General features: G+C 35.3%; 1 protein-coding gene across 1 annotated transcript; it reads left to right on the forward strand.

Moving 5' to 3' along the window:
- The first annotated feature begins 8,651 nt into the window (after window positions 1-8,651).
- LOC110906902 lies at window positions 8,652-21,266 on the forward strand. Its single transcript, XM_022151962.1, has 7 exons — window positions 8,652-8,772; window positions 9,403-9,576; window positions 9,664-10,311; window positions 11,007-11,110; window positions 11,399-11,692; window positions 14,862-15,149; window positions 21,204-21,266. The coding sequence occupies exons 1-7, from the start codon at window positions 8,652-8,654 to the stop codon at window positions 21,264-21,266; spliced, it is 1,692 nt and encodes a 563-aa protein (XP_022007654.1).
- The last annotated feature ends 348 nt before the right edge of the window (window positions 21,267-21,614 follow it).

Raw genomic sequence — 21,614 nt, forward strand, 5'->3', positions numbered from 1 at the left:
CCTGTGTCTATTATCTCCGACAGGGATACTAGATACACGTCTCATTTCTGAAAAAGTTTCCAGCAATCTTTGGGCACACGTTTGAATTTTAGTACGGCTTACCATCCTCAGACAGACGGTCAGAGTGAGCGTTCTATTCAGACGTTGGAAGACATGCTGCGTGCATGTGCTATCGATTTGGGTGGTAGTTGGGATAAGAACCTACCATTAATCGAATTCTCCTACAACAATAGCTACCATACCAGCATTAAGGTTGCGCCTTTCGAGGCATTATACGGTAGAAAGTGTAGATCGCCTGTTTGTTGGGCGGAAGTTGGAGATGTCCAATTATCAGGACCAGAGATAGTCTTCGAAACGACGGACAAGATTGTCCAGATTCGAGACCGTCTCAAAGCTGCCCGAGATAGGCAGAAGAGTTACGTGGATCCGAAGCGTAAAGATTTTCACTTCGAAGTAGGTGAAAAAGTGTTACTTAAAGTATCACCCTGGAAGGGGGTGATGCGTTTCGGCAAGAAAGGCAAACTAAGCCCGAGATACAAAGGACCTTTCGAGGTTATCGAACGTGTCGGGTCTGTTGCCTATAAGTTAAATTTGCCGGAAGAGCTCAATGGAATTCACAATGTGTTCCACATCTGCAATCTAAACAAGTGCTTCACTGATGAATCACTGGTGATACCACACACAGATGTGCATATAGATGAGAGATTGAAATTTGTGGAAAAACCTTTGTCGATTGAGGATCGACAGGTAAAGAAGCTTCGAAGGAAGCATGTACCTATAGTGAAGGTAAAGTGGGATGCCCGTAGAGGTCCCGAATTCACGTGGGAGGTTGAATCCAGGATGAAAGAAAAATACCCTTATTTGTTCCAGTAAATCTTGGGTCGAGATTTATTTTAAGGGGGTGAGGATGTAACACCTCGGAATTTTGTGTCCAATAAATAAATGACACGTGCCGCTTACGACAAAAATAATGTAAACCGGATTTAATTAAGATATGCGGTAGGATTTTTCGAATATGTCGACATGTTAATTTCTACCTCTGAGCGACTTCGGCATTATGAATTCCAAGACCCTAATCAAAATTAATAAGCATCTAATATATCTTAATCCGGTAGTTACTAATAAACAAAAGTGTCCAAGTTTGCTAAATATTGGATTTTAAGAAATAATGCAATACAAATAATGGTTCTTAAACCCCATCCTTATGCAAGCCCATAATACATGGTGATATCTTGCTAGGCATGGGTTAAAAGGGGCATCATACTGACTTGTCCCAGATTCAAAAACATATAATGCAAGTTGACCATTCAATGCATGAAAGGTTAATTTTTTTTTGCCACTGATGAGCATTTACGGACCGTAAGGGTCATGCCTTACGGACCGTAAGGGGGTGAAAGGGTAAAAGTATTTCCGCCATAGGCTTACGGACCGCAAGGCCCATGCCATAAGGTCCGTAAGCGACGCCCAGCGACAGAAAGTTGGCTGTTGGCTGTTTTAAGCGGTAAAACATTAATGCCAAGATCTTCCAGAGATATGGGCGACCCCTAATCATATTTTAGCACTGAGGGATAGTTGTTGATCATCAAGGGAGCCTTGTAGACCCTTGTGTGATGATCTTAGTGATCCTCATTGCCTATAAAAGGCCATAATGTTGCAACAATGTTCCTCACACCTTCTTGATCACATCTAGAGCTCAAGAACACTCTCAAGTCTTCTCCTATCTGCATTGGACTTATGTAAGTCGTTCAATCCTTTGTGGTTTAGTTTTTGCTTAGTTATGTAGCTAAAAATCAAACCGTCGTAATTACGGTTTGACTTCGAGATTTTTCCTCAATGGCTCAGTCATATCTCGAATTGAAAGTAGCTATAAGTTGGTATTTATGTGGGTAATAAACCCTTAAAAGGGTTCCCCCTGATCACCACTCTAACTAGTTCAAATGACGAGTCAAACATGCTTAGAAAAAGTCAACAGAAAGCTATTTTGCGATTTTACACGTAATCTGTAATGTAGATGATATGTAACCTGTTTAAACACTCATAAAACATGATAATAAGTATATTAACTAGTCTAAGCTTGTTTGATCCGACCATTTTCTGTTTAGACCCGGTTCGAAGCCGAAAGTCGCAAAAGTTTGACTTTTGCATAGACTTCAGTTCTGACTCGTTAAAGTTTGATTTAGATATGCCTTAGGACTCTCTTAGGACCAGGTTACATGATGGTATAATCCTCTGTGACCGGTTCGTTGTTTGTCCGAGCCTTTTACACATTTCCGTTAAATGCTTAAAAGTTGACCGTAACGCCCTTTTTAAATTAAAACGAGAATTTCGAACATGTGAAAGGATCATAACCTTGGTTACTGATCTCTAAGCATGTCCTTAAATTTCACGTCAATCCGAGGTCCAGAATATGAGTTATGCTAAATAGCGCAAATTGCGAAACTTTAGTAATTAAATAGCGCAATTAGCATAACGCCTATCTAAACCCGGATTTCGACACCAAACCTTTTGCTCACTGATGTAAAATAATATTTTGGGATTTTTAAAGATTTTTAATTATTTTTAACCTGCTCATAACCTGCGGTTATGGCAACGGTTCGGTAAATACCGAATATACCCTTTTCGGCCATAACTTGAGTTCTACAAGGTCTTTTGACCCGATTCCAGTTGCTACTGATTTTAATTAATAAATAAAGTATTTTAGACTTTGTAAACTATTCGGGAAACTCAGATTTCCTGTAGAACTCTGAAACCTCTTTTATAATCTTTAAAAAGACCGATATACCCCTACGGGGCATAATATCAACTTAAACTCGTTACGGGCATTATGGAAGGTATCCTACTGATACCACAACCTCTTTAAGGCATGTTGACTCAGGAAAACAGTGTAGGACTCTTACGGTTACCCGTTGCGCCTTTTGCGCGCACGGTTCGGCTTATGTAACTAGTTTACATAAATTAGCCGAAACGGGTCAAACCATATTGTTTTGACCCCAAAATCCAGAGTATGATTATTATACCCATATAGAACAAGTCTTCAAACTTGTTGGGTCAAAATCACACTCCATTCACGGTTTTCGCCTTTCACGCGATTAAACCATAACTATCCTTCGAAACTGACTGGTCTAGGCTACGGCTAAATTAAAGACCCGTTAGGATTCTAATAGGTTAATTTAAACCTTCGTTCCAGATTAGGGGACCAGTAAAAGCTATCTGCAATTTATTTCAATTTAAGGAATTATACTTGCAAAGGTAAATACTTTTAACATATTTTCCGTTATACGGGCTTGGGTTACGTTATCTAAAATATCGCTTGGTCGGGCAATTGACCCCAACTCATTTGTAGTTGGGTATTATCAATGTGACCCGTTTAAAAACTTGTTTTGTTGGCTTGACGCCTTTGGGGGCTTAATGACCATGTCCCGGATATCCTTGGTAAGTACCTTAATTCAGTTTTGCTTAGTTAATTAGCCTAAAGTCAAACCGTCGTAATTAAGATTTGAATTCGTCATTAATCTTAAATTGTCCAGTCAAATTTCAAATTGAAAGTACCTATGAGTTGGTAATTATGTGGACAATAAACCCTTAAAAGGGCACCCTCTGATTCCCACTCTAACTAGGTCAATTGTCGGGTCAAAGCTAATTATAAAAAGTCAACATGAAGCTTATTTTCAAATTAATGCATAATTAACAATGAAGAAGCTATGCAACCTGTTTTATCATTCATATAACTTGGTAATTAATGTAAGAACATGTCTAGACATGTTCAACCCGACAAATTTCAATTTAAGCTCGGTTTGGAACCGAAAGTCGCATAAGTGGACTTTTACTTTGACTTTCAATTTTGACCCATTAGAGCATAGTTTAGGAATGCCTTAGAGCTTTATTAGGACCAAGTTACCTATAAGTATAACCCTCTGAGATTATACAACTTGGTTCATTAGTTATCCGATTCATATGCCTGTTTCCGTTAAATGCTTAAATGTTGACTATTATGCCCTTTTCATCTTAAAATGTGATTTTTGAAAAAGTGAAAGAATAGAAACCTTCACTACTGATTTATAAACTTGTCCCTAAAATTTGACATCAGTTTGAGGTCTAGATTAGGAGTTATGCTCATTAGCGTAAATGAAAAGCTTTTTATTAATTAAACCGCATAATTAGCATATAGCCTATCTAAACCCAATTTTTGATACCAAAATTTTTACCCACTGATGTAATATAATATTTTGGGATTTTTGAAGATTTTTATTAATTTTAGGCTGAGCATAACATAGGGTTATACCTTTGTTTCGGTTATTGTCGGTTTTGCCCTTTTCGGCTATAAAATGAGTTTTACTAATCCTTTTGATACCAAACCTTTTTATACTGATCTGGTATGATAATTAGAATATTTTAAGCCTTCTGGAATAATAAAAATATCAGCTTTTCTTATAAAACCAGGAAATCGCTTAAAACTACATTTTTACGCGTTTTAAGCGCATAGTATGTATTAAAACCATTTTATAAATATAAGACTTGATACCTACTGATATTTTTAGTAAATATTTATATTCTAACAGTAAGAAAAAGTTTTAAACTCAGATTTCCAGTTTTGACCTTTTAAGCCTATGTGAAATTACCAAAATGCCCCTAAGGTGCAAAGTTGGGTTATAAATGATAGATTTCACATATATATAATACCCTGCTGTTATAACTTATTAAATTAAGTATTTTTACTAATTATATCAGACCTGTAACTCAGGTTAATAATTAAACTCTTTTATAACCTTTAAAATGACCAAAATGCCCCTACGGGGCATAGTTTGAGTTTAAATTCGTTTTGGGCATAATAGAAGATATCTTACTAATGTCACAACATATTTAAGGCATATTAACTTAGGAAAACTGTATATGACTCGTATGGTTACCCGTTACGCATTTTCGCGTTCGGATCGACTTATGTAACTAGTTTGCATAAAATAGCCGAGACGGGTCAAACCTTATCATTTTTGTCTCAAAATCCAGAATGTCTTTAAGTTACCCATATTAAACAAGCATACAAGCTTGTCGGGTCAAAACCACATTCTAAACCGGTCTTCGCTTTATCATGCGTTTGAACCGTATCTTCCTTTTGAAAACTAACCGGTCTAAGTCTAAGCTTAATTAAAGACCCGTTAGGATTCTAATAGGTTATTAAAAACCTTCGTTCCAGATTAGGAGCCCAGTAAAAGATACGTGCACTTGCTGTTTTTGATTTATACATTGCTCAGGTAAATACTCTTAACTTATTTTCCCTATATGGGCTTGGGATACGGTACTATAAAAGTACCGCTTGGTCGGGTGTGTGTAGTCATTTAAATCGGATTGTGATTAATGTATTTGCATGACCCGTTTAATATGTATTATTTGGTGTATGGCCTTTGGGGGTTAAATGACCATATCCCGGATATCCTTGACATCATTCAAAGAAATGGCCACGACCTAAGCACGGGGTGTAGGCGTACACCTGACAGCTGCATATGTAAAAACTGGTAGTCCACTTAAAGGAATCAACCTTGTGGTTATTATACCTGTGGTGTGTCAGTTAATCTAGACCGGCCCTACAAACCGGCCCTAATGGACGACAAATGAGTAAAACTGTATACAAGATTATTTTTAAATAATTGTCCCAAGTTATAAAAGATATTTTTTTGCCGAAGTGCATTCAAATCAATTTTCAAACCCTTTTCAAAATGAGTCAGTTAAGTTGTATTTACCAGTGCAAACTGACGTATTTTCCAAAAAGGCTAAGTGCATATACTAGACGTAATAGGCTGGCTACTCCAGACATCAATAATCAAGTCTCACAAGCTCTAGATGTCAAAGTCTGTTGAATAGTTTTCCTTTTTATTCGATCCGCTTGTGGATCTGTTTCAACTATCTTGTGATACTTAAATATTACAATTTATTTAGTTGAAATGAATCTATCTTTTGCTTCCGCTGTGCATTTATAATTTGTGTTGTTTGACTATGATGATATCAACTACGTCACGGTACTCCCCACCGGGCCCACCGGTAATACGTGGAAATATCAGGGTGTGACACTCTCATTAGTTACAAAACGCCAAAAATGCCACAAATGCCATTAATTACAAAACACCAAATAATAAAAACTATTTTTCCTGTGTACTTTTTTCTATGTTAGTGTAATTTTTATCATCTTAGTCTACAAAACACCATTAAATATAAAAATGCCAAACTTGGAAGATGGGATGTCTTACGGCCTTAATAGAGAACAAAACAGTAAATACAAACAGTAACTGAAACGACGATTAGTTTATTACTAGCATTTATTATAATAAAATCCTACCTAAACTACGCACCAAAACATCCTATAAAGAGAAACGTCTCTGCACAATCCATTGATCACACCCAAAAACAACGCCATGTTTCCTAAAAACCACTCACTTTAAAACGCCAACAAATAGTTAAAAAAAACAAAGATGGCAAACCTCATTTCTTGGATATTCAGTATGGTTCTGCATGAAGTTTCATTGAATGAATTCTTACCTGAGGTGGGTATCTCTATAAGATTTTGCTGAATGAGATGGACAAATATTCAAGAAAAAGAGCCTGATGACAGTGATGTGTCATTTTGTGTGCTTTGTTCTTGATGAATATTTGGAAGATATGAAGGGATCAATCCCAGTGTAAATGCTATTTTAGACTCCATGATGATAATAGTATCCACACAGGTTTTAATCTACAATAACATGTCAATAAACAATAATAGATCACACCAAAAAAACAGGATGCCACTGATCAGCTTCGTCTAAAAGACGGGCGTTATGTAGGAAAATCGGCATCTAGCTAAGGTATTCAAAGGTTCAAGGCACAAAAACTTCAAGAAGAAGAGACTGTTGGTGCATATGTCAGTCGACTTCGTCTTGTATCGAGTCTTGTAACTAGATTGGATAAAACGGAGCTCATTAGACTAGAAAATAGGAGTTTAGGGTAGATTGACCAGTTCGCACGAACTGGCTGAACCAGTTCGTACGAACTGACCAGGTCGCACGACCTGGTGATATGTGGTTCGTGCGGACTGGGACTTCTATAAATAGGTGAGCTCATGATTTCATTTGTAACAGTTGTGATTCCGGTAGCTGAGCTCTGCCGAAGTATCGAACAAGCTGTAATCGCTTTCAAATCAATACTAATGACAGCTAAAGTGATTGCTAGTGTTAATCAAGCTGCAATGAAGTCCAAATCATTGAATTCCGCCTTTGGTTTGGTCTAGAACTCTTCTGATCAACTCATTTGATCAATTCAACGATCCTACAAGTGGTATCAGAGCTCAGGAGGAGGAGTTCTTACCATTTCAGCTTGTTTTCATTGATAAAAACTGATTTCTTCTCATTTCTACTCATTCTTCTACACATTTTCTTCTAAAACAGAATGTTTTCACGGTCAAAATGATCTGATTTTCACATATAACAAGTAAAACACTGTTTTAATCAATCCTTGAAAAAATCAGAATCTAATTCGACCTAAAACCTGATCAAATTAACCAAACCGTGTGAAAAACATCTCAGATCGTTCGATATGTTCTCAGATCGTGTGATAATAGGTTCAGTTCGCACGAGTTGATCATCAGGTCGCACGGATTGACCAAGTCATTTGAGTTTGTTGTTATCAGTCGCACGAAGTGTCCAGATCGCTTGAAATTAGCTCAGGTCATTTGAACCAGTTCACACGAAGTGATCCAGGTCGTGCGAGGTAGTCCAAGTCGCGTGAAATTGTGTCAGGTCGTTTGAAATTGTGATCCAGTTCGCATGAAATTATCCAGTTCGTTTGAAACCTGACCAGGTCGTTTAAAAAGGTAGTTTGAACTCAGTTCGTTTGAAGTTGTTCAGCTCGCACGGGTTGAGTCAGATCGTACCAAATCCAGTTCGTTTGTTCGTTTGAACTTTGTGTTTTTGCATACTTTTGCACCGAAACATGGAAAACGAATTTTACAACGCTTTTGCTACTGCCCCAGCTACTCCAGTTACAGTTGCCGAAACTGTCGGTATTGAAAATGAAACGGGAACTTTCCAAAAGCCTCCAAAGATTATGTACATTGAGGATTTTAAAGGATGGCAAGATCGGTTTGAAAACTGGGTGCAAGCTAACAAGTTTGATGCGTGGGTATCGTTAGAGAAAGATTACACTAAACCAAAAGACGATCTTGAAAATGAAAAACCATTAAGTCAATTTACACCGCAAGAAAAATTAAGATACACCAGTGAAAAATGATGATTAGCATTCTCCAACAAGCGGTAAAAGAAGATATTTTTGTTTTGCTTCAACATGAGAGAACTGCTAGATCAATTTGGACAACGTTGATTAAAAAGTTTAAGGGTAGTGCCGAAATGATAAAAAATAAACGAGCATTACTAAAAAAATCTTTTGATATGTTTACAACTTTTGAAGGTGAGACGACTAGGTAGATTATCGAGAGATATTGTCATCTTGTCCAGGAAATCAAAAGATTGGAAATCAAGAAAGAAGATGAAGAATGGGTTGATAAGCTAGCTGATGCGTTACCACAGAATGAATGGGGAACATATCTGTTGATTTTAAAGCATAACTGACAATCTGAAGATATGAATTTGTGTAAGTTTATCTAGAAGTTGGAAGAACATGAGCTAGCAATGCGAAAAACTGCTACAATGAGAAATCCGGGTGCTCAACAGGATGTTAGTCTATACTATAGAGAAAACAAGATTGAGACCACTCTGAGTCCGAAGATTCAAACTGCATTCAGTGCTGATGGTACTTCCGGAACAAATTCAAGCAATATAAATGAGAGCAGTGGATATTCTTCGTCTTATACAAGTTTTGAACCAAATTTCTCAACACCAAGTTCTCAACAACAAAGTTCAACAAATTTGCAATGCAATGTGACATTAAACATTCAAAATGGTCAAAATTTCCCTCCAGATATTGCAAAGCAACACATGGCATATCTTGTTACTGTGTTAGAGTCGTATGAATGCTTAGTTGCTGGAAGAATCGAAAATCCGATGCTCACTAAAGAGGATTATGACCAGATTGATTCTGAGGAACTTGAGTTGATGGACATCAAGTGGTGTTTAGCTAGTGTTTTAAGAAGAGCAGAAAAATTCAAACAAATCACCGGAAGAGATGATCTTCGTGAAGCTACGACATCTCAGCTAGGTTTTGACAAATCAAAGGTTACTTGTTTTCGTTGTCGAGAAAAAGGGCATTTTAAACGAGAATGTACAAACAGAGAATCAACCGGAAGACAAGATCCATTCGGAAACAACGATTATCATCGAAAAGCAATTTATCATCAGGTCGCTCAACAACCATATCAACAACAATATTCACACTCACGTACTATTAAAGAATCAAAGGGTAAAGCTTGTTATGGTCTGATAGACCAAGACGATGAGAGAATTCCAGAAGGCTTTAATTGGGATGATTATGATCCTAACCGACCTTCAGTTTCTAAAGCATTTGTTGCTCGAATCTTTAAAGACTCAACCCCGGGAGAAGAATCAATCAAGTCTAAGAAAAGTCCTAGAAGACAACCGATTTTTAAGTCTCCAGGAAGTGATGAAGACACTGATGATGAGGAAGAGTATATTAATAAAGCTAGAAAATAATTGGATACTTATAGTTTTAATTTGTTTTTTGCAGATAAAATCGAGATGTTGAAAGTGAAAAGGGCTGCTAGACTGAAGAGTGAATTGGAAGCAAGAAGGGCTGCTGAAGAAAAAGCAAAAGTTGAAGAAAAACAGACACAGAAGGTCGAGGTTGAAGAGAATGAAGTGAAGATGGAAGTTGAGAAAGAATCGATTGTAATTAAAAAGGTGGTGGAGAAAATAGTTGAAAAAATCGTCGAAGTCGAGAAAATAGTTGAAGTTGAAAAGATTGTAGAGGTTGAAAAACCTTGTGCAAAGTGTTTAGTATCTTGCAAAGATTGTGCTGAGAAAGATACAAAGTTGGCTGAATTGGAAAAGCTCAAAGAGAACTTACTGCATAATGTGAGAAGCATAAAGGAATCATATGATCTCCTAAGCAGCAAAGTGAACTTGTACAAAGGAGCTTGTGATGAAGATATTCAGACGAAAAATCTTCTGAAAGCAACAGTGCTTCAAAAGCAAACTGCAATCAACGGATATATTGAGATGAATGCTGACCTGAAACAAGAATTGGCAGCAATGAAGATTAAAACCGAAAGAGTGAACAATTTACTTCGAAGTTATCAAAGTTCAGATTATGTTATTGATCGTATCTATCTTGCCGTTGCAGCTCATAAGTTTGCAGATGATAAAGGAAATTCTGGTAAGAAAACTGGTTTGAAGTATAACAGAGTTCCAAATCCAATGTGGGATGGCTATACCCCCCCCCCCCCCCCGAGATTTTGAAAAGGTGGCTGATGCACTCAATCTGAATCTGAAATCTGAGTCTATCAATAGATTACCAGATGATATTGATGTCACCTTCACAGCGTCTGACACTGATCATGAGTCCGAGTTAATTAAGAAAGTGGTCGATCAGGTGTTGGATAAAGATGAAGAGTCAATGTCAGAGTCTAAATCTGAAAAGTCGAGTTCGTCAGAGAAAAGCTCGAGTTCACCGGTCAAAAGGGTTTACAATAAAGAATTTCTGATGTCACAAAATAATTTGAATGCATAAACATTCAAAGTAGCATATACTTTGAATGATTCTGACCAATTTTTATTCTGATGAAGAATTTTCAATAAGAAGTGTTAAAACTGAAATGATTAACAAGGTTTTCAAATTAACATAAATTAATATTTCTGAAACAAAGGATGTGAATCTTACTGAAAAACCTAAAAAATATACTTCAAGAGTTCAACAAAGATTGAACAAGAAAAAGGGTTACAATTCTGGTTCTGGTTATCAAAAGAAACCAAACCATAACAATAATTTCAAAAAGAAGGGATTAGGTTTTATTCCACCCGAAAATCATAAAAATGAAAAAACTTATAAACCAAAAACTAAATTTGTTTCAGGAGCAAGTTCTGAAGAGGATGAGGAGAAACCATTCTTGAGACAGTCAAACAAGGAGTTTCTCGCTGAAAGAAAAAAGAATATGATGATGGAATCTGAACCAAGAGTTGAAAGAAGAACCTGTTTCAAATGTCACGAGGTTGGACATATTGCTTGGAATTGCCCAAAGCCAACCGACACAAAACAAGGAGTTTCTTCTAACTCTAAATTGAAAGAGAAATGTGTTAATAAAACAGAACAACCAATAGAAAAATTTAAAGAGTTCAAAAATTCGACTTTCGAAGTTGGTGAAAGTTCCAAACATTTTTATAAAAGAAGAGCCAATTTAAACAAACAAAAATGGGTTGTTAAAAATTCAGATGATAGTTCTGGCAATGAATCTGAGTCATCAAAGTCAGAGGAGCCACATGTTGTGGTAAATGATGAGAATTTTGTTCCGACGATGGATGATGAAAACTTTCCACCATTGTCAAATGGAAACTTGAAATCAAAAAATGATAAGATTGAAATTTCAGAACAATTCTTCTCTGATAAGGAAGAATTTGATGCTGAAAAGGCATTTAATGGCAAAGTGTTACACGTTTTTGGAAAGATGACTGATGGAAAGGTGAAGGGAGTGAAAGAATTTTATGAGTCAAAAATTGTTAAACCAAATGAGGATGGTTCACCCATGATTGATCAGGCATGGGTGAGATTCTTTAAAAAGTAAAATCCTGATTTGCCGGAGCTCCCAAGTTGGTAATCGTGAAGCATGAATCGCCATCATTCTTGAAAATTAGTTCTGTTGATTTAATTTGTGTTAACATTCATACAAGTGGTGAAAGAAAAGGAAAAATGAACTTACAAGTGGTAATCTGAAAACAATGTGATGAAACCCCATGTTTGTGAAATGATAAGCAAACAAATTTTCTGGAAAAACTTTTTGATTAAAACAAACTTAAGTGTTTTGAAATCTTAATGGGAAAATAGTTTGTTATCAGGGGGAGTTCTGATTGTTTAAGCCAAGTGGATGGCGAATTGAAGCAATTCACATCAGTTTGTCACTTTATTTGTACAGTTTATTGAGTTTATTTTCAAATTTTCCCGCAAAATCAAAAATTGAAACATATTTTTGATTTTAGGGGGAGTAAAAAATTTAGAAATTTTGAAAATTTGAAAAATCCAAAAACATGATAAAATCTAAAATCCAAAAACATTGAAAATTCAAAATGAGTTTTGTTGTGAAAAAGAGGAAATAATAGTACATCAGTAGACAATCACAGGATGCTAAAGAAATGGAAAGTCAAATGTTTTTAAACGGTCTCACTGATGATATGCCAGTAGGTTTTTATACATTCAGTAGATTGTTTTCGAGATATAAACCTAAATATCATATACTTGCTTATTTCGTGGGGAACATCTCTCGGATATATAGGTAACCCCTGAAATCTTATTTGAAGGGCTTTCTATTTTTGACATACTAGGTCTTTGTGCGTGATGATATCTGGGGTATTATACCAAGACTTCTGATTTTGCGGAAGCAATAGCCTAGTCCTCGTATAATATTATGCACTGCTTTAATCATAAAGCCCACCCTCAGCATAAAAATGATGAAACATTGAAAAAATGCTATTCATGTGCTGTTGAAGAAAAGATCCCCAAACGGGGCACACCTAAAGTCGAGCCATCATCTCTTTGTCTGAACGGAAGTTCTAACCTGAGCTCTCATGGTCTCGCATTACCCGTTTACAGATATCATTAGTGTACATTCACCTGTAAGACCGAATATAGGAGTCTGGATACGGGAGTATATTCTGAGGTGGTACACGCGAATAAGGTTAAGTTCTTTAAAAAACTAATCTCGTATCTCGAAACAGTTGAACTTTGTGTGAAAATTTAAGTGGATCAGTATACTGACAATCTAAGTGATCGTTTAGAACTTAAAGTGTTTTAAAGCTCAACGGTGTTAGTGATTTGTCTCAAAAACTGATATGATCCTCTTACACAAACTCGCAAAAATATTATCTGTAAATATTTCTTTACTGCTTTCCATTAGTATGTTTTAGCATAAAATTTTGAAAAATCAAAAAGATTTTATTTCATCTTATTTTCGACAACTGATGATGGAAAGCTGATTTTCAAAATTCCGAGTGCAAAACATGATGGACAAAAGGGTTGGGAGAGTTTTTTTTAATTTTTTTTTGAAATGAGAATTGATTTTGAAATAACTAAATGGTTCATTAATTTGAAACCAAATTTGAATGTTTCGAATACAAGTGGTAAGCAGGGATTAAAATTGTCATAAGTGAAATTTACTTTTGGGTAGAGTTTGTACAGATCCCCGATTCTAAGCCTGAGCAGAGTTTGAGCCAGGTTACAATCCTAGAATGAGAGCTATGTCAGATTGAGATCCCGAAACAATTTAAGGGGGAGTCTGCTAGCAAAGGGGAGTCTGAAGACAGTATAGCCAGGTTCGAATCCTGCTATTCACGCCAGCTGCTAATGCTAAAGAGCGTAAGGAATTAAGAGATCTGATCAAGAGAGAGGATAGTGCCAGATTGAGATTCTGAGAAAGAGAAGAGAGAAGTTTGAAGGATGCTTACAGTGTCAGACATTTTGGAGAGAGCGAGAAGACTGATCAAGACTGAAGACTTGACATACTGAAGACTCGTACTAAAGACTCGTCAACATCCAAGGGGGAGTTTGTTGGTGCATATGTATGTCGACTTCGTCTTGTATCGAGTTTTGTAACTAGATTGGATAAAACGGAGCTCATTAGACTAGAAAATAGGAGTTTAGGGTAGATTGACCAGTTCGCACGAACTGGCTGAACCAGTTCGTACGAACTGACCAGGTCGCAAGACCTGGTGATATGTGGTTCGTGCGGACTGTGACTTCTATAAATAGGTGAGCTCATGATTTCATTTGTAACAGTTGTGATTCCGGTAGCGGAGCTCTGCCGAAGTGTCGAACAAGCTGTAATTGCTTTCAAATCAATACTAACGACAGTTAAAGTGATTCCTAGTGTTAATCAAGTTGCAATGAAGTCCAAATCATTGAATTCTACCTTTGGTTTGGTCTAGAACTCTTCTGATTGACTCATTTGATCGATTCAACGATCCTACAGAGACTGATGACAGTGAAGATTTGGATGAGAAATTGGATTAGCATCTTTAAGTTTTTTTTTCATTTTCTATTTTTTATCATCGTCTGTTGTTTGTTATCTAATTCTCCACTAATAAAATACATTATTTCTATAAAAAAATGTTTATAAAACGCTAAAATGCTACAAACACCAAACGCCTAATAGTATGAAAACTGTGAGAACGAATCCTGGCCAAACACATTGTTGATATATAAAACGCCAAAAATGCCAAAACTTATAATAAAATTACTTTAACCAATTATTATTAAAAACTCCAAAAATTAACTAATCGCATTAAAACAATGTATAAAACAATATGCCATCTTTATCTAAACGCCAGACACTGAAAAGATGGGACGTGTTACAGCCTTAACAGATGAAGCTGAACAAAACAGTAACTACAAACAGTAACTGAAACGACGGAAACTTTATTACTAACATTTATTATATTAAAAGTCACATCATGGTAATTGAATTTATTTATCTTTACAAAACTCCATAATTACCTGTCACATTATATGCTTGCATCCTACATGGCACGACAAATGATACACAAAATAAACATCAAAAAATTACTAATGTTTTTTTAGCGCCAAAAACATATATCTACCTGGCGCCTAAAAAAATCTCATTATATAAGTAGAACAGGTAAACAAAGCTTAACACTCCACACATTCACTAAACACGCTACACATTGTCTAAAACACCATACAACTTAAAAAAATTGGCTCAGGTTATTGCATGGAGGTTTGAGAGGTCAGAGAGACGTTTCGTCCTAAAGTTCTCTGACAGGAGAAGGGTGAAAGTCAAGACAATCAAGGCCATACTTAGTATGGATGAAGCCATTCAGAGGGATATTCTGGCCCTTGGGATTCCAGTGGCCTATGATTGTGAAAGGACTCGAATGGTAATAAGAAGATTAAAGAGAAAAGTTCCAACAGATGATGATGATGATGTTGACGATACTGATCTACCAAAAGTTAACAGTTGGAGTTTGGATGAACAATCAAGAACGGTGAATGTGAGTTATCAACACATGGTGGATTATTCATTGAGAATGGACGAAATGCTGAACACAGATAGACTACATCTTCTTGAACAGCTCTGTGATTTAGCACCTTCAAACGATGCAATATCTAGCGTTATGATGATATTTAAGTATAGGATGCAACAAAGACGAGACGAGATTATGGCGTTATACGCCAATGCACAAGATGATGATGATGAGTCTGATGAGAGTGATGAACAAAGCGATGGTTACATCTCTGATGTAATACCATCCACAGAAAAACTATTAGTTTTTGTTTGATTTCGTCTTAGTTGTACTCTTTTGTAACAACTCGTAAAACCACGACCAATACTATAAAGACACGTGTCATGAAAGGTAAACGTGTTATAAACCCGGATCATGTTGAAAGGTGTATGGTAGGATTAAAAGGGTCAACATGCTAATTAATACCTCTGAGTGACCTACTTATAAATCCCAAACCTCAATATACTTTATAAACATCTGATATATATTCAAATCCGGTTATTTCTGGTGGTAATAAATTCAAAATTTGCAAAGAATGGATCCCATGTGTGTGCTTACAACAAATTTCCATTTCAAAACCTTCTTTCAAATGGTACAAAATGCATGGCATCACATGCAAGGGTATGCAAGGTCTGAATACATGGTCCCCTCTACCGGAAAAAGACATAAGATTCGAAGATATAAAGGTTGCATGGTCAAAGCCTAAGAGTTTACAAAATTTTGTCTTCTAATGAAAGCTTACAGACCGCAAAGAGACCACCTTACGGTCCGTAAGGTGGCGGAACTGGGCGATAAATTCTGAAAAGCGGATACGGACCGCAAAGCCTAAGGCTTACGGTCCGTAAGACCTATAACTGGGCAGATTTTTGGACAGTTGCCTGTTACAGCAGGTTACACCGCCTTAGAAGGCTGGTTTTCGAAATTCAGGAGCTTGGCCAGTGGTTTTTCATGCATAGGGACACCTGGGATCATCAGGGAATATTGGTAGACTATGTTGTAATGATCTTGTTGCATCTAAAATCCTATATAAGAGCTTCATGTTGCAACCATTGTCCTTGCTCATTTCATTTGCACTTCAAATAATTCTCTGGAGCTTCCTGATCTTCAAGCAAGTTTCCTTAAGTTCCAAAATCGTGCTTAGGACCTTTGTAAGTGTCCTTAACCTCCTAATTTCAGTTTTAATTAGTTTAACGACCAAAAGTCAAACTTATCGTAATTAAGGTTTGACTTAGTGATTAATCAATAATGGTCCAGTCAGTAGTCCAATTGAAAGTAGATATAAGTTGGTAATTATGTAGGTAATAAACCCCTAAGAGGGCACCTACTGATTATCACCCTAACTTGGTCAAATGTCGGGTCAAACCGAATAATAAAAGGTCAACAGAAAGCTATTTTTCAAATAAACACATAATTAACAACGTAGGAGCCATGAAACCTGTTTGAACACTTGTATAACTTGGTAATTAATGTAAGAACATGTATAAGCATGTTCAACCCGACAATTTCAAGTTTAGGCTCAGTTCGGAACCGAAAGTCGCAAAAGTAGACTTTTGCTTTGATTTTCAGTTCTGACCCATTGTAGCATAGTTTAGAAATGCCTTAGAGCTCTATTAGGACCAGGTTATAGGTTAGTATAACCCTCTAAGGTTATACAATTTGGTTCCTTAGTTATCCGATTCATGTGCATGTTTCCGTTATATGCCTAAATGTTGACCATTATGCCCTTTTTACCTTAAAATGAGATTTTTGAAAATATGAAGGGACCAAAACCTTTGTTACTGATTTATAAACCTGTCCTAAAAATTTGACATCAGTTTGAAGTCTAGATTAAGAGTTATGCTCAATATCGTAATTAGAAAGCTTTTTATTAATTAAACAGCATTACTAGCATAAAGCCTATCTAAACCCAAATTTTGACACCAAACTTTGTACACACTGATGTAATATAATATTTTGGGATTTTTGAAGATTTTTATTTATTTTTAAACTGAGCATAACATAGGATTCTAGCTTTGATTCGGTAATTGTCGGTTATAACCTTTTCTTGCTTAAAGTGAGTTTTACATAATATTTTGATACCCAACTTTTTGCTACTAATTTTATATGATAAATTAAGTATTTTGAACTTTATAAACTGATCAAAAACTTAGATTTCCTATTTTAACCCGAAAATCGCTTAAAACCGACTTTTACGCGTTTTAAGCGCATAGTATGAGTTAAAACTATTTTTGACATATAAAACTTAATACCTAATGATATTTTAAGTAAAATTTTATACTTTATCAGTAAGCAAAAGTTTTGAACTCAGATTTCCTAAAATGACCTTTAAAGCTTATGTGAAATTACCAAAACGCCCCTTCGGTGCATATGTTTGGTTATAAATGATAAATTTCACATGTATGCAATACCTTACTGATATGACTTATTTAATTAAATGTTTTTACTGATCTTTTCAGTCCAGAATCTCAGATTAATGTTTAACCTCTTTTATAACCTTTTAAATGATCAAAATACCCCTACGGGGCTTAAATTGAGTTTAAATTCACTTTGGTCATGATGGAAGGTATCCTACTGATATCACAACATATTTAAGGCATGTTAACTTGTGAAACCTGCACATGACTCTTTTGGTTACCCGTTATGCATTTATCGCGTTCGGTACGGTTTATGTGACTAGTTCGCATAAATTGACCGAAACGGGTCAAACCTTATCATTTTTTATTTCAAAATCCAGAATGTGTTTAGTTTACCCATATTATACAAGTCTTCAAACTTGTCAGGTCTAAACCACATTCTAATCCGGTCTTCGCTTAATCGTGCATTATGAACCGTATATCTTCCTTTAAAACTAACCGGTCTAAGTTAGACTTAATTAAGACCCGTTAGGAATCTAATAGGTTATTAAAACCTTCGTTCCAGATTAGGAGACCAGTAAAAGATACTTTCACTCGCTGATTGATATATATACTTGCTCAGGTAAATACTTTTAACTTATTTTCCCTTATACGGGCTTGGGGAACGGTATATAAAATACCGCTGGGTCGGGCATTGAATTTTTAATCGTATGAAGGCTAATTTATTGAGATGACCCGTGATTTTGTTTGTTTTAAGCCTTTGGGGGGTTAATGACCATGTCCTGGATATCCTCGGCTCATTTATTGAAATGGCAATGACTTAAGCACGGGGTGTAGGCATACACCTGCCGGTGCGTATGTAAAAATAATATAACCGCCTGTTCGAGAATGACTCGCCGCGGAATATATTATGTGGTGTGTTTATTAATCTTTAACCCGGTAATCATCCCGGGCTACTGAACGTATAACGAACATTTAATTCTTTCACAAGTTTATATATAAATAATTATCCCAAGTTATAAAAGATATTTTGTGCCTTGTGCATTTAAATCAATTTTCATAAACATTTTCAAAATGAGTCGGTTAATTGTATTTTCCAGTGTAAACTGACGTATTTTCCAAAAGGCTAAAGTGCAGGTACTAGGCGGAATAGGCTGGCTACTCCTGAGTGAATAAATAAGAGTCTTGCAAGCCTTTACTTAAGATCTGTTGAACAATGTTCTTTTTTTTTTACACTTCTGATTCGCCCGTGGATCCTTTACAACCGTTTTTGTAATAATTGATATTACTTTCATTTGGTTTGTAATATTTCTATCTTTCGACTTCCGCTGTGTATTAAACTGTGAATAATTGTCTATGATGATATCAACTACGTCACGATACTCCCCACCGGGCCCACCGGTAATACGTGGAAATATCGGGTTGTGATATCTTTTGAATTACTAATGAATTATAATGAATTTAAAAACATCATGAACGCCAAGAAATTTACCTTTATAAAGTATATGGGGTTTATTGAACTGTTAAAATCTACAAAAACGCCTAATGAATTTGGGAACGCCATGGATAAAAAGAAGTTAGAATTACTAATTATTTTAATGAATTTGGGGACGCCATAAACGCCAAAATATTTACTATATGATACAAAAACGATTAATTCATCGAGGCAGATCTAAAAAAACAATAAAACGTTAGGTAGTTATTGAATCTGACTAAACGCGAAAAAAAAAAATCTTACATGCCAAAAAATGAAGCGCTGTTGTGAGACAAATTGAAAAAAAAAGAATATAAAAGGACAAAAAAAGCCACTCCACCCTTCATTATATCGCGTGCCACGTGTACAGCCATGATCCGTTCTCACTGTTCTCACACTTTTAGACGTTTTCTTCTGATCTCGTTTATATATATATATATATATATATATATAGGGTAAGGTTCATGTGAGAACCACCTTTATTGCAAGAACCGCGAGAACAAATGTGAACACAACAAAATAAACCCACTACACCTAAAAATACCTAACCCCCCACCCCCCAAGCTAAATGCTAAAAACTAACCCCCCGCCATCCACCAAAAACCTAACCCCCGCCCCACCCAAGCTAAATGCTAAAAACTAAACCCCCAAAAAACCTTAAAAAATCTAAAAAATACACATTTTTTTAATATTTTTTATGTAAAAATCGTAACTTTTAGTAGCAAAAAAAAAAAAAAAAAATTGGCTATAAAAACTAGCGATTTTTACATAAAAAAATATTTAAAAAAATTTGTGTGTTTTTTAGATTTTTTTAGGTATTTTTGATTGTGTTCACATTGGTTCTCGCGATTCTCGCAATAAAGGGTGGTTCCTAACGGATCCTTCTCCTATATATATATATATACATACATATATGTATATATACATACGATGTGGTTCCATAGCGAACATTAGTGTATTTGTGAATTGAGTGAACAAATCGTGGCTGAAATTTACATCATCAAATCGTAAAATACACTAGTATATTTTCACTATCAAACATTGGCCTTTGATTTAAACTTTTGTTTACACTTGTGTATTAAAAATCAAGGGCTAAGATTAGTTCACTAGTGTTCACAATCAAGGGGGTTGTTCACAAAAGAACCGAACCCTATATATAGTAACAAGATCAAGGGAAAACCATTCTGAGTTGTGATAACTTAGAGAACTCGCCCTTCCCGTGCGAGTTTTGCCCCCATTTTTTCTCACCCGTAGATTAAAATGTTTAGAAAGACTGTCGTAAAAAAAATAAATTTCTTTTTTCAAAACGGTGTTTTCGGCCTCTTAGAGCAGCTGTAAAAGGGTGTTTTTCTTTTTTGGAAAAATTATTTTTTATGATTTTTGGTAAAATTTATTTTTTATTTTTTTTGAAAAAACCTTTCTTAAAACAGTTCTCTAAGTTGTCACAACTCGTATAATTTTTCATTTTACGTTAGCCCTATATATATATATATATATAGAGAGAGAGAGAGAGAGTGAGGAGGGTTAACGTACATTACGGCTTAACGTACATCACGTACGACAGGTAATTACGCACGTTCATTTTAAAATCACGCACGTTGTAACTCAAAAATCCAAAATCGCGCATGTTGAAATACAATAATCACGCATACTGAAAACATTAATCATGCATGTTATAGAACAAATCACGCACGTTGTTGTACGTGAAGTACGTTAAGCCGTAATGTACGATATACTTTTTCTATATATATATATATATATATATATATATATATATATATATATATATATATATATATATATATATATATATATATATATATATATATATATATATATATATGTACGGGATCAGGAGAAAACGCCCTAAAGTGTGAGAACAGTGAGAATGGATCTTGGCTCAACACGTGACAGGGGGCGCTAAATGATATGCAGGGGTACGATTGTCCTTTTGTACGTTCCCACCATATTTAGCGTTATAAATCTATTTCAAATAAAACTCCAAAGATTTCGTATTAGTTGTTACCTCATTTCTAAGCTTTCTCAGATCTATGGCGTCTAACGTGGATTCTGTTCGACAAAGTAATATTTGATAACGTTTTCATATTTTGTTCCAACAAATCATGTAACACATATACAACATATATGGTGTTTTGTTCTTTTTATACTTGTTTTTATTATTTTTTTTAATTGATATTTCACAATGTGTTGTAGCTTGCAATGGCGTTGTTCATGTATCCAATTTATTCGCATTTTCATTGGTTGTTTAACAATTAGTAAGAATTGATAATTGGAGTTTTCATTATTAATTTTAATTGTCGTTTGGGATCTAATATATTTCTTATGTTTTACGATCATTGGCTTTTTCACTTGAATAGTTATGAATATTATTGAGTAGTATTTGTAAACATCAGTTATTACTATTTGTTGATTTGTAAAAAAATAGTTTTGTTAACTATTGCGTTTTAATTATGATGTTATGTTTGTTAATTATTCATGTTGTTAATTATTTTTAATTATTCATCTCATGGCTTTTTGATTATCACGTTGCATTAATATTGTTAATTCATCATATTTGTTAATTAATTAAGTAATGGTGTTTATATTATGGTGTTTCATTGTGGT

Source organism: Helianthus annuus, chromosome 14, assembly GCF_002127325.2.
Source record: "Helianthus annuus cultivar XRQ/B chromosome 14, HanXRQr2.0-SUNRISE, whole genome shotgun sequence".
NCBI classification, from domain to species: Eukaryota; Viridiplantae; Streptophyta; class Magnoliopsida; order Asterales; family Asteraceae; genus Helianthus; species Helianthus annuus.